Below are 13272 nucleotides of genomic sequence, written 5' to 3' on the forward strand. Positions count from 1 at the left end.
ATGACACCTCGATTATCCTGGATGGAAGTGAAGAAAGTTTATTAGAAACCATTTCTACATTACATAGATTCTCGGAAATGTCCGGCTTGTGTATAAATTATTCAAAAACTCATACTGTATGGATAGGTTCCAAAAAATATAGTAATGATATACTTATTCCTAATAGCAAGTTGAATTGGGGATCTACTAAATTCACCTTGCTTGGAATAAATTTTGATGTTGATTTGCTAAATATGCCTAGTATTAACTATGATCCAAAATTGGTTAAAATTAAGTCTATCCTTAAACAGTGGGAGAAAAGACATTTAACTCCCATTGGCAAGATTACAGTTATCAAGACATTAGTGCTACCTTTGTTGAATCATATACTAATGTCTATCCCAAACCCATCTGTCTTTTATTGTAAAGAATTAGAAAAGCTAATCTTTTCATTTATATGGAATGGCTCAACTCACAGAATAAAGAAGGATGTTCTTGTTCAAAAATAGGAAGAAGGTGGTCTTAAGATGATAAATATCAAAGCATTTATATCTTCCATGAAATTATTCTGGGTGAGACAACTTATTGTTGCAAACAGGGGGTTGAGTCAATTCATACTTAATTTTAATCAAAATAAATTTACATCATGTGGTATTGAATACATTAATATACTTTTGAAATCATTAAAAAACAAGTTCTGGATAGATGTGTTTAAAGCATGGGTTGATTTGCATAATATATTAGAGTCTGGCGCAATTGCAGACTCACCTTTATTTTATAACCCTTTGATCCATATTGGAGGGAAATCTTTTTTTTAATAAACAACTATTTGATAATAATATTAGATACATCAATGATATCATTGAGGAAGATAGTACTTTTCTTAGTTTTGATAAGTTTTGTGATATGTATACGAATGTAAAGGTCAACTTTTTAGAATATGCAAGTATAATCCATGCTGTGAAGACATACATCAGAAAATTGGGTGAAAACCAAACTTTAAGAAAGTTAGCAAACCCGCTTATTAGAGAAAACATACATAAAGTTATGAAATGTAAAAAGTCCAAGTTTTTCTATGATATTTTAAACAATAATACCTCTGTGACAACAGGTAAAAGAAGGTGGAATTAATTATTAGATATAGAGGACATGGAATGGAAATTAATCCATAAACTACCTTTCATAATAACAAAAATCTGTAAACTTCAATGGTTCCAATACAGAATAATTAACAAAATTTTAGCAACAAACTCTTTTTTATTCAAAATTAAGAAAGTAAACTCTAAAATGTGTACCTTTTGTCACTATAGAACATATACTGTGGGATTGTGAATGTGTTCAATCTTTTTTAGAAAATTTTAAACATTATTTAGATGAAAAAATCAATTTTCAGGTTACATTTACCAAGAAAACTTTCATTCTAGGCATTCTTGGTAAAAGCAAAGATATCCTTAATATCATTTTTCTTTGGTTAAAGTACTATATTTACACAGCAAGGTGTACCAAGAAACAGTTGAGTGTTTCTTATGCAATGTCGTCTTTAAAGCTCTTCTATGAAACACAGAAATTTATTTCTTATAAAAATGGTGAAAATGAGATTTTTGATACTCATTGGAACATCTGGAATCCAATTTTTACTTGAATTCTCTCTCTCTCTCTCTCTCTCTCTCTCTCTCTCTCTCTTTTTCCGCTCTCTCTCTCCAAAAAAAATATTTTGCACTTCTGAATTATTATATTTAAAGCATCATAATCATGCATTGTATGTCTGCAGAATGTGTGAAATAAAAAAAAAACAAACAAAAAAAACTATATGCATCGTTCAGTTTTGTGATTTTACCTGACCAAGACCATCAATGTCTGCCAATGAAAATTAATACATATATGTAATAATATTATTACAATGAATTTTCCTATACGTAAGCAAAATGTTTTAATATTTCCTGATAGAAAAGAGCTTTCAAACATTGCTGAGGATGGAAGCAAATTTTAAATGTGAGGAAGGCTTTGGTTTAAAAATTGTTTTTGGTTTTAAAACTGTTTTTATGGCGATTTCATTCACACGTCAAGATGATCACTGTCTTGTATGCTTATAGTCACAAGCTTACGTGAAATTAGAAAATCTTGTTTACAGATAGCCAAAGGATTCTAAAAGCATGTCATTATAACATTTTTAGGGATTTCGACATTGTAGCTTTAAATTAAAGGGACTTGGACATGATTTGAGATCAAAAATATATTTCTATTTTTTATGTATAAAATGGTTAATTGGTAAATTTTAAATGATTGACCAAAGTATTGAATGTTAAAGTCAAGTTACAAGCAAGATACAGAGGTAATAATTGGTTGTTATGTAAACAAAGCTCGAGTCTTATAGTTGTTTACAAAATATGCAATGTAGAGATTTACCATTTCATAGACAAAAATGACATGTAAAAAACAATTTAAACTAACTCAATATTTTCATAAATACAAGTATCAACAAAAGAAAGATACTTTCTATTGAAACTTACACCAATACAACACATATGTAAAAAATGACAATACTCGAGCTTTGTTTACAAAACAAAGAATTACGAACTCTGTATCTTGCTAATAACTTGATATTTGACTTTCAAATTTTGACATAGCATTAAAAACTTCTATATTTATCAGTATAAACATTGAAAAAAGAAATATAAAATTTGAAAATTTTAAGTCAAATCGTGTCCAAGTCCCTTTAACATCCTTTAGGAGATCCGATTTGATGTTCCTAAGCCTTGTGCAAGAGGTGATATTTTGAAACGTTTTAAATTCCAATAGATGAGGCCACCGTGACATACTATTTGAGTGCGATACAATTTTCTATTAAAATGGTTGGAATCATGGTCATTTTAAAAAAACAATGGGTCATATGCATTTATATATCCAGCAATGTTTAAAGGGGCATGGTCACGATTTTGGTCAAACATTATTTTTCCGATTTTAATATTTATAATGCTTCAGAAAGGCATTTTTAATAGGCAACCGAAATTTGAGTGACATTTGTTGAGTTATAAGCGAGTTACAGAGCATGAAATTCTTCGCTATGTAAACAAAGCGTTTGTTTACATTTTGAACGTTGAAGTAAAAATTTCAGTTTTAACCCTAAATTGAATGTGTTAAACGTTAGGAACTGTTTATCTATGCTTATATATAGCCTTGTTTACATGACAAAGAATTGGGAGCCTTGTATCTTGCTTATAACTTTACGAATGGCTCTCAAATTTAATTTGATCATTAGAAATGCATTTCTAAAGCATTGTAAATAATAAAAACATAAGAATAACATTTGACCAAAATCGTGACCATGTCCCTTTTAAAGAGAGAGAGAGAGAGAGAGAGAGAGAGAGAGAGAGAGAGAGAGAGAGAGAGAGTTTGTTTATGAAGTCGAGGTAACTCCATAATATGACACAGTATAATTCAAATTTAACAATTACATTTATAATAAAATTAAATCATTTTACGTCGTTTAGTGTCAGAAAGAGCAGAATGATAACACCCTCTCCCAATGACTTACATGATAGGGACAGATCTGGTCACATGTCATGCATCGATTGTCATGCTTTTTGCAATTTTAAAAATCATAAGCTTATTATAAAAATCGAATGCTTAAAATAAACCAACGTGGTAACAGAACTATGGTTCGCGTAAGTTTTATTCTTTGTTTTTTTCACTGATTAATATTTGTGTGTTACATCTGATTTCCGACTGTTTTACAATTGTCTATCTGTTGATAATAATGGCTTAACCAACTTGAGCAATCATAATGTATGAACATATGTCCTTACCACTGGTAATATGATCTGGCACTTATATTTTGTGACTTAAACACTGTATATGGGAAGTGTTCTGTCCCACATATTTTGCCCTGTGTCTGTAAGCACGTGCATGTACATGCATACATACTATAAATATGTAATTATAACCTGCATACTTAACTGCTTGCTTGAATTATACATATTCCTAGAGTCTGTATGGTTGATGGAACTTGTGTAGATAGAAGGATGCAAAAAGAAAAGAATCGTGTCCATTACAGGTCATGAAGAGCTGAACAGAGGTTGACAGACAGGGTCAAGGACATCCCACCAGTTCACAACGTTCCAGTGGACGAGACTAGGCCTGGGTCATTTTGTTTAGTAAGTACACAAATATTTGTATCTTTGACAATATCACTCAGCATCCATTGATTGACAGACTTCGTTGAACTCATGGTTTTGATTAAACAGAACACATTTAATGCCCAAGCTGGAATCTCTCAGCTATCTATATGTTTGGCCCCCTCCTACTTATTCAGACAGCTGTTGAAATTTGTTTATTGTCAGAAGTTTGGTTTGTTCCGCATTTTGTTAAAAAAGTACAGCAATTAAGTAATTTCTCTTAAGGTTTTCCTATGATGATAAGCCTGTTAATCAGCAATTCATGCTCTCTGCGAAGAATTTGAGATGGGATTGGTTTCATCCTTTTTAACATGTGTCACTGAAAATAGAGGAACTCACGAAGCATCAATGTTCTTTTCATGTGTCTTTATGAAATCTAAAAAAGATGATTAATATTTAAATATAAAAAAATTAATAATAATAATTATAAAATAAACAAAACACAAACAAAACAAAAAAACAATGTATTATATAAACTATAAGTATTTTCTGTTATTTACATACAGGCGTCCATTTGTTATCGATATACTAGAGAGTAGATTAAATGCATTTTTGCTTCTGGGCTATTGTGCAAAGATTGAAACAATTTTGTAATACAACTCAAGCGCATTTATTAAAGATAGAGAGACAATTTGGAATACTTAATAACTATTTGTAAGTTTTGATAAACAATCGAATTTAGATGTTTTGGTGAAATTTTTATATAATCGTTTGGTTATTAGATATGAAATGGCCACAACGTCTTGTTTAATAAATCCACATTGGTGTCGAAGATCTCAGTAAACATACATCTGTAGCAAATGCAACTATTTTGTAGAGCATGACTTAGTTGTCCTAGACCGGCGACACACTTATGCTGCCTCGCGTAAAGCGTCCTTTCAGAGATCAAGGAGGTATTTGGCTACGTATTCTATTTGACAAAGCGACGTTCTCATTAGTTTGCTACCTCTTTTTGCCAACTAAAAAAGTAACAAGGGTCTAGACAATATTTCGACGAGTTTAGATAACGCTAAAATCAGCGAGGTCGAATTTTACAGCTGTATGGAGGTATGATCATCAGTCCAATTTACTGTAGGTAAAATTTTCTTGTACCCCTTTTTGTGTCCAATAAAAACAGATTTATGACCACTGCCTTACAGGACAACGACAAAACGTAATGATTGAGGTGTCTTTTGTCACTCTATTCATTTCAATAATAATCATATATATATATATATATATATATATATATATATATATATATATATATATATATATATATATATATATATATATATATATATATATATACACCAGATACTAGTGTATTAATATATTTTTTTGCCATTGGTTATCTATATTTTGTGATTAAACACTGGGTATGGTAAATGATCTGTACCAGCTTAAGTTTCGGTATCAGCACATACAAGTACATGTTTGTATACACTGTATATCATATACCAATCTTTTATTTTGTTATTACAAGGATGAGTAATTACCTCCAAGAGTTCGTATGGTTAATTAGGAAACATACGTAAATAAAAGTATGCAAAACAAAGAAAATCGTGTTCATGGCGACCATGAAGAACTGGACAGGTGTAGAGGGTCAGGGGTCAAGGACAGCCCACCGGTTTACGATGTTCCAGTGGACCGAGACTGGGCCTGGGTCATTTTGTTCAGTAAGTACATAAATGTTTGTATCTCTGACAATTTCACTCTGTATTTATTCAGTTTTTTCTGTCATTGGCTCTGTTGTTTTCTGTCATTGGCTCTGTTGAACCCACGGTTTGATTGAACAGGACACTCCTAATGGCCTCTAGCTGTAAAATCCCGGTTGTCTGTCTTGTTTCCTGGTACTGATTCAGACAGCTTTTAAAACCTGTTTGTAGTCAGAAGTTCTAATTGTACCCAATTCAATTTTGATAATCATCCTAGACGAACAAAACATGTAGTTTTTTTAATCAAACAGCAGATTAGATTAGATAGTAGGTTTAGCACCATTGTCTCTCTCCAATATCTCTCATTCATAATATCACATACATAGGTTTGATTTCTTTCCTATTTTCAGGTACTACCACCATTGGCATTTTTGTGATTGGAGGGATTAAATCCTTCGGAATCCTACTGATGGAGTTTGGTCAAGTTTACCAGATTTCCAAGAGTCAGCTGACCCTTGTTCAATCAATCACTGGATTCTCCTTTTATTTACTAAGTAAGCTGTCAAATAAATCATCTATTTTGTCAGGATGAAAAGTACACCAAACACAACCTACAAATTCTTGTTCATATTTGTAGAAGGAATTAGAAGAAGGAAATAAGTATATAGAGTGCCATTGACCTAGTCAATGGAAGTTGGCTGATCAAAATCTTGCAAATGATTTGAGTGCTAAATCTATGTTATTTGAGCATTTTATCAAAGCTAAAGTGGGTTCAATCTCATGGAATGCACAATACCAACAGTTTAAAAGCTGGTGTTTTCTTTAGCTATTTGTATTACAGTTAATTTTTTAATAACCCACGAAAGTATATACATTTTAAAGGTACATGGTGTTGAAGAAAGGAATTTGATTTTATAAAGGGTATGATCCATATTTGGTTAAGCTGATTTAGGTTCTGTCCTGGAGAGGCTTTGTGTTGTATCTTAAAACTATATACTTTTATTTCAGGTCCATTTTCCATTTGGTTATGTGATCGTTACACTCACCAAAAAGTTATTTTTGTTGGAGGTCTGTTTGCAAGCACAGGATTAATTCTCAGTTCTTTTGCACCTTCCATAGAAGTAATGTATATAACTTATGGGATACTTACAGGTATACTTATGTTTACACATATTTCACCATTCCATACTGAACTATCAATGATTTTCTCCCCTCAAAATATTTATCTAAACTTAGGTTATGTTCCGAGTATTAAATAGCACATCTCGAGTATCCCGATGACACTTGTGTTGTAGGTTTTGGCTTTGGACTCAGCTATCCACCAAGTGTTGTCATTAGTACACGCCACTTTAACAAAAGAAGAGGAATGGCAAACGGAATTAACATGGCAGGGTCTGCAATGGGGAGCATATGTGTGCCGATTCTGATGCAAATTCTGATTGATAGCTATGGTTTAAAGGGTTGTATGCTGATTTTAGGATCAATTATGGGACACATATGTCCATGTGCTTTATTGCTTAGACCAGCGCATAAGTATCCACTAGTACAGAAAGAGACTGAGCAACTTCTTTCAGATGAAAACTTTGAGAAAAATCTGGATAATCATCACGGCTCTCATGAAATGACAGAACAAGGATTACCAGAAGATAAAGATTCAAACACAAAGGATGCTCAAAGGGGAGATCATGAAGTTAAGTTACAATTGTTAAGGGATTCAGAGTACAATAGCCAGTCTTCTCTGACAACTACACGACATCACAAATCATCTGAGAGCGGTTCATGGGGGACTAGTATTACAACAACAGCACATATTTCACTGTCCAGTCAAAACATTCCAAATGAGATTCTGCTAGTAGATGATATCTCGCATCATAACTTCAAAAAAGGCAAAAACGAAATAGTTACGTGCTGTGAATTTCTTCAATACTTAAACTTCAGTCTCTTCAAAAGTGTAAGTTTTTCTTTGATAATGTTAAGTATTTTCTTTTTGATGTACAGTTACCACTCAATTTTCATTATTCTCCCGTCTTATGGGCGAGAACAAGGCCTTATGATCCATCAGAGCATGTTTCTGATTCCTGCGTTTGGCGGTGTTGATGTCGTGGGTCGTTTAATCGCTGGGTTTATCAATGACAAATGTGTCCTACGGAGGAGAGAGATTTTCATCCTGTACATCTTAATTCACGGTGTTGGATACCTCCTTGTTCCAATTTTCCAGGATTTTATCAGCATTTTGTCTTGGTGTATGACATTTGGAATTTTTACTGGAGGGTTCAATGGGACATTTGTGATCATACTTGTGGATTGTGTTGGGATAGAACAATTGTCAAGTGCATGGAGCTTCACCTGTTTAGTTGTTTCAATCTCCATGCTGATAAATCCAGTGCTCTCAGGTAATTTGTTGATTTGTAAATTAAGAAAAAATTTCATCGCTACAAATTATTTCTAAAATGTAAATATTAGCCTTTCTCCATCATAAGTCTATACTTTTAACTTATTCAGGTCCTTCTTATGATACAGTAATCAAATAAAGTTATTTTTAACCACACCATCTATAACAATATGCATGTTAATTACAGCTAGACAAAATCTCTATAAATGATTATGTTACAGGGAATTGAAATCTTCATTAGTTCCCAGAAGTTCAGCAGGTTGATTAATAGAAATGTTTTGAGATGAGTTTTAACAGATTGAGATATCGATGTTTTCGTTTTTTGATAGGTGGACTCAAAGACATTACTGGATCTTGGTCAGCCTCCATGAGGGTGGCTGGTTCTTTTGCCATTATAGCAGTCTGTCTTCTGGTGATAGAGAACGTCATATCGAAGGACCAGAGGAGGAAAGGAAATATCGAAAAAGAAGCCCAGCGTGAGGAAAAAGAAGTTTAATGTGGTGGCAAAAGAAGTCTAGTTTGGTGAAAAGGAAGGCTAATATATGATGAAACGTCTCTTGAATTCTTGGTTTTAGAAGATGCCATGAAATAGACTTAGTCATTCATACATATGAAGTGTTTGTTTTGGGTCAGACATTTAATTACAATATTACTTGCCTAAATTTGATTTTTTATTAATCACAGTTTACATATTTTTGTTCTTGTTGTTTTCAGTTACTTTGAAGTTTTAAATTACAATGTCCTTTCAAATTTTTTGATATATGAGCAGCATTTAGTAAGGTGATCTTAGTCTTATTGTTCAATAATCAAACTTCACATGGTAGTATCTATTTAAGGGGGATGTGAGGCCATCTTGTACATTTGAGGATACGAATGTAAAGATATCTTGAACTGGCCTTTTCTACCCGAAACTGACCAAAACTGTTGCCAAAAGATATAAAAGCAATACATTTGAGATTCTACATATGTACCTGTTGTTTTGTATGAAAATTATGCATACAAGAATAGGACGATGCCTTTATAATCACTTAAAACAGCTGCCCAACTGCGCAGCTACATACTTAATTTGAAGATTTAAATTTCTGAACAAATATGTAGGGGTTCGTTTGTGTCCTCTCTACGACCGTTTGTTGTGAAAAAGTTTGAGTCTTGCACATTGATTTAAGTTGTAACTTTGCGTCTAAATATGGTAGACTATTTTTATCAGTCGGCATAGGATCTATTTTTAGAACAAGAAAAAGCCAGTCTTCACTTAGAACTCATATGTCTTTGGAGACACATTGACGTTATATTTTCAAAAAAATAAAAAAAAATAAATGTCAATTCAAAACAATCTGATGTGCATCTGTATAACTGTCCCATTTTTGTTTTATGGGGATTTTTTTTCGATAAGTATAAATTAAAGTAATTTTTTACGTTATATTTCTATGAAAATCTATCTTTTAGTAGCTCCATAAACACTGAGAAATATATCTTGTGGTTTTTGAGCCCCATTTTAAGAATAGTGTACCCTACTTTGAGACAAAGTTAGAATTTAAATATTGGTAAGCAGGCTTAGCCCTTTTTTCTCAACAAATTGTAGAGAGGACACCAATGACCCCCCCTTCATATTTTTTTTAGCATTTTTAAATCTTTAAAAAAAGTCTGTAGTTGTGCAGTTCAACAGCTGTTCTATTTAATTAAAGAGGCATTGTCTTGTTCTAGTATGCTTACTTTTGAAATTAAATTACATGTTGGACTTCATATTATTGCTTTTACATTTTTGGTAACATTTTTGGTCAGTTTCAGACAGAAACAAGCCAGTTTTCGATATTGTTATATTCTTATCCTCAAATGTACAAGATGGCCGCACATCCCACTTAATTTCATTGTGCCATGTTGAATGTTTTACTTATATGTGAAGGATGGAAATGCAATATACATGTACAGGAACGTCCCCCAATGTTGAATAGTTAATTCAATCATTTAACACAGCTTGTTTCACAAAATCATCCGTTATTCTAAAACAATTCACACATTGTGGTGGTTTACTGTTGTATATTCAGAATCATCTTTTTCACAGTTTTTGCCTGCAGAATTTCTGTTTGTATTAAAGTAAATGTATTGATATAAACACAAAGTATCAAAATAAATAACGGATTTCCAGTATACTTTATTATTGAAGTGATCAATATAATTGAGTGAATTGTCATATTTTATTTCCAAACATTTAACAGACCATGAAAAATGTGAATTAACTATACGGTTGTATTCCCTAAATACACAGGTAGAAATTCTGGGTATGGAATAGATTAATAAACTGGTATATACATGTGTTCTACTGTTTATATGTGCTTAGAATATTCTAACACAGTCTAACAAAACAAATGTTTACATGCAAAATTAGAAAAACTGCATCAAGAGGAAGAAATAAAATCACCCTTAGCTGGTGTCCAGAAATGTAAAAAAAAAAAAAGCAGATTGTATTAAGTGCTGCAATTCTATCCATTAGCAAAGAATGAAACTTTGTTTATATTTTAACATTATTATGAAGATTTCATAAATATTGAATAAGAAAATTGAATATATAAACTAGATGAATCTCTCATTTATATTTATTAACATACATGTACACTTTTAGGTAACACAAGTTAGCCTGAAAGCAATTCATTAATAGTATATAAATGAAGCTTGTTTTCTAGGTCCTGCTGTTTTGAACCTTTTTCTTTATTCATTACTTTTAGAATTAATTTGTTTTCTTTCTGTCTTAAAATGCGTAAGTATACATGAAATATTAATTTCAATGTTTTTAAAAATGTGTTATTAAAAATGAAATATAAAACACAAATAAAATGGATATTGTTTAATTAGAAAGAATAAATATTTAGTTGGTGATGTCTGCAAGTTATACGTGAATGTTTAAAAATATTTATTATTAAAAGAATATTGCTTATAAGTTTTCAAGATTAGGATGCTACGGCCCCCAGATTGAATTATCATTATCTAACAAATAACATTATTTGTTGATCAAGTGAAATTAAAAAGAAATGATATATGGTAGTCATAATTAGCTTCCATTTCACAATTTCGGTATTTGCAGATGTATTATGTATATAATTACCACACATTTCCATACATAGATAAACGTATATTATTACCACACATTTTCATATATAGATATTATTGAACATGGCTGATATCTTAAGTTTAAAAAAAAAATTATATGACATGCAAGTTATATTTTGTGCAGACTGTACATACCAATGTGGTTTACAATTTATAGCACATTTTAGCGTAGTAATGAAAATTCTGATTAAATTAAACGACCAAAAAGATTTGCAAAATTTTACCGATTCGAAACATGACTTTGTTTGTGATTTTCGTAGGCTCAGGCCATCGATGTTAGACAATGACAAACTAGAGTTATCGAACCTTGTTGAGGATTGGACAGTTTGCTGAGTCTAATTTTAAATGTTGACGGCTTAAGTTTTTAAAGATTTTTAATGGGGATTGGGGTAGGGATGGGAATGGGGGTTTGAACTGTACATCACGTAAATTGCTTAAAATACTTTCGCCTCGTGCAAGAGTGATATTACGACATGTTTTGATTTCCACAAAAATGAGGCCACCGTTATATACTATAAGGGTGCGATACACATTCAACCAACAAGGCAAAAATTATGGTTACTTTTAAAAGAATGATGCAATTCTATAGCCTTTACATATTCATTTTTATAAGATTTTTTATATACATATGATCAATACTATAGAATTTATATGACTATATCTTAAATTAATACATTTGTCCAATACTGTGACCAATTACCTTATCTTCGCTAGCCAAGGGTTTTCGGTCCACTTTGCTCCCCATAAACGGGGGAGCAAAGTGGACCGAAAACCCTTGGCTAGCGAAGATGCAATTACCTTTTTTCAGATGAAAAAAAACCCTGATTTAACGCAAACATTTTTTGTCAATTTTCGTTAAAAAAAACTAGTTATACTTTATCATTGTTTATTATAGAAAAATTTAAGAGAGAGAGAGAGAGAGAGAGAGAGAGAGAGAGAGAGAGAGAGAGAGAGAGAGACTTTATTGAGGTACAACCTTTAAAAGCTTCTGTGCATTTTTTTTATAAGTGACACTTAAACATTGACACTTCCATGCTTATGACATGCGAACAACAATCTTCATGTGATATAATGTTCCTCAGTTGTTTTGCAAATGCTATTAGAGTGTCGTTCATACAAAGTAAGCGTGGTATCAATTAATGTGTGTTGATACATCTACTAATATATTAGTGTTGTATAATATTTCATTATCTTTTAGATTATGACTTTATACAATAAAATAAAATTCAAATGTAGAATGTAGAAGACTTAATATTTCCTTGGAATATTTAAGGCTAGAAAACGACGATTCGGTTCAATTGCCTTAACTCTGAAACTCTGCGTCTCTGTATATTTTTTTGAAAATACTATGAAGTCACTCTAAAAATTGTCTTTTTAACTCAGCTAACTCAAATAACAAATAGTGAAGTAAAAAGCCCAGAGGAACCAAACTATATCACAATTCAATTCATAGTACCAGTTGTGCTTTGTTTAAATTAAATAGATAAAAAAAATCACGACCGGCGTTGTCTCTTTCCTGTATAAATATTTAATTTACACAATAATTACATAGGTTTTCTTCTTTTTGTTGGGAATATGTGCTGTACTGTATGTATCTATATATGTTTCAATACATGGCACCAACTTGCTGTGTGTGAGAGTCTGTGAAAGTAGTACCCTGTCTGTCTGACTAATTAAAAGTTTCAAAAAACCCTTTAAAAACTAGAAGCTAAAGTCTTAATTAATGGAATTTGAAACGAAAGTACAGAAGACGGTCAAAGCTAAAGGACGGGGGACAGACATAACCATATCTATCTCCCTTAACCCAATACATGACTTGAATACACTTGCACTAAGCAGAATTATCTACTTTGGTTCACAATCGTTCACACTTGACTCCGGTGTCATTACTTTTGACTTTGGGTTCAAAGGTTTCAACGAAAAATAGGGCTAACTGACAAGTTCAGTTTTCCTTGAATACCTGTCCTGTACAGGTTATACAGTC

General features: G+C 31.9%; 1 protein-coding gene across 4 annotated transcripts; it reads left to right on the forward strand.

The window, feature by feature from the left end:
* Positions 1-3888: 3888 nt before the first annotated feature.
* LOC109620455 (monocarboxylate transporter 12-like) lies at positions 3889-10338 on the forward strand. Of its 4 annotated transcripts, XM_034472731.2 has the most exons (7): positions 3895-4133; positions 4972-5047; positions 5620-5812; positions 6202-6345; positions 6800-6943; positions 7087-8184; positions 8513-10338. In XM_034472731.2, exons 3-7 carry the CDS (start codon positions 5680-5682, stop codon positions 8677-8679), a joined length of 1686 nt encoding a protein of 561 aa, XP_034328622.2. In that variant the 5' UTR covers positions 3895-4133; positions 4972-5047; positions 5620-5679; the 3' UTR covers positions 8680-10338. The 4 variants fall into 4 exon arrangements, with proteins under 4 accessions (XP_065924535.1, XP_034328622.2, XP_034328621.2 ...); XM_034472730.2 differs by lacking the exon at positions 4972-5047 and having other exon boundaries at positions 3896-4133; XM_034472732.2 differs by lacking the exons at positions 3895-4133; positions 4972-5047 and adding an exon at positions 5059-5201.
* Positions 10339-13272: the final 2934 nt, after the last annotated feature.

Source organism: Magallana gigas, chromosome 8, assembly GCF_963853765.1.
Source record: "Magallana gigas chromosome 8, xbMagGiga1.1, whole genome shotgun sequence".
NCBI classification, from domain to species: domain Eukaryota; kingdom Metazoa; phylum Mollusca; class Bivalvia; order Ostreida; family Ostreidae; genus Magallana; species Magallana gigas.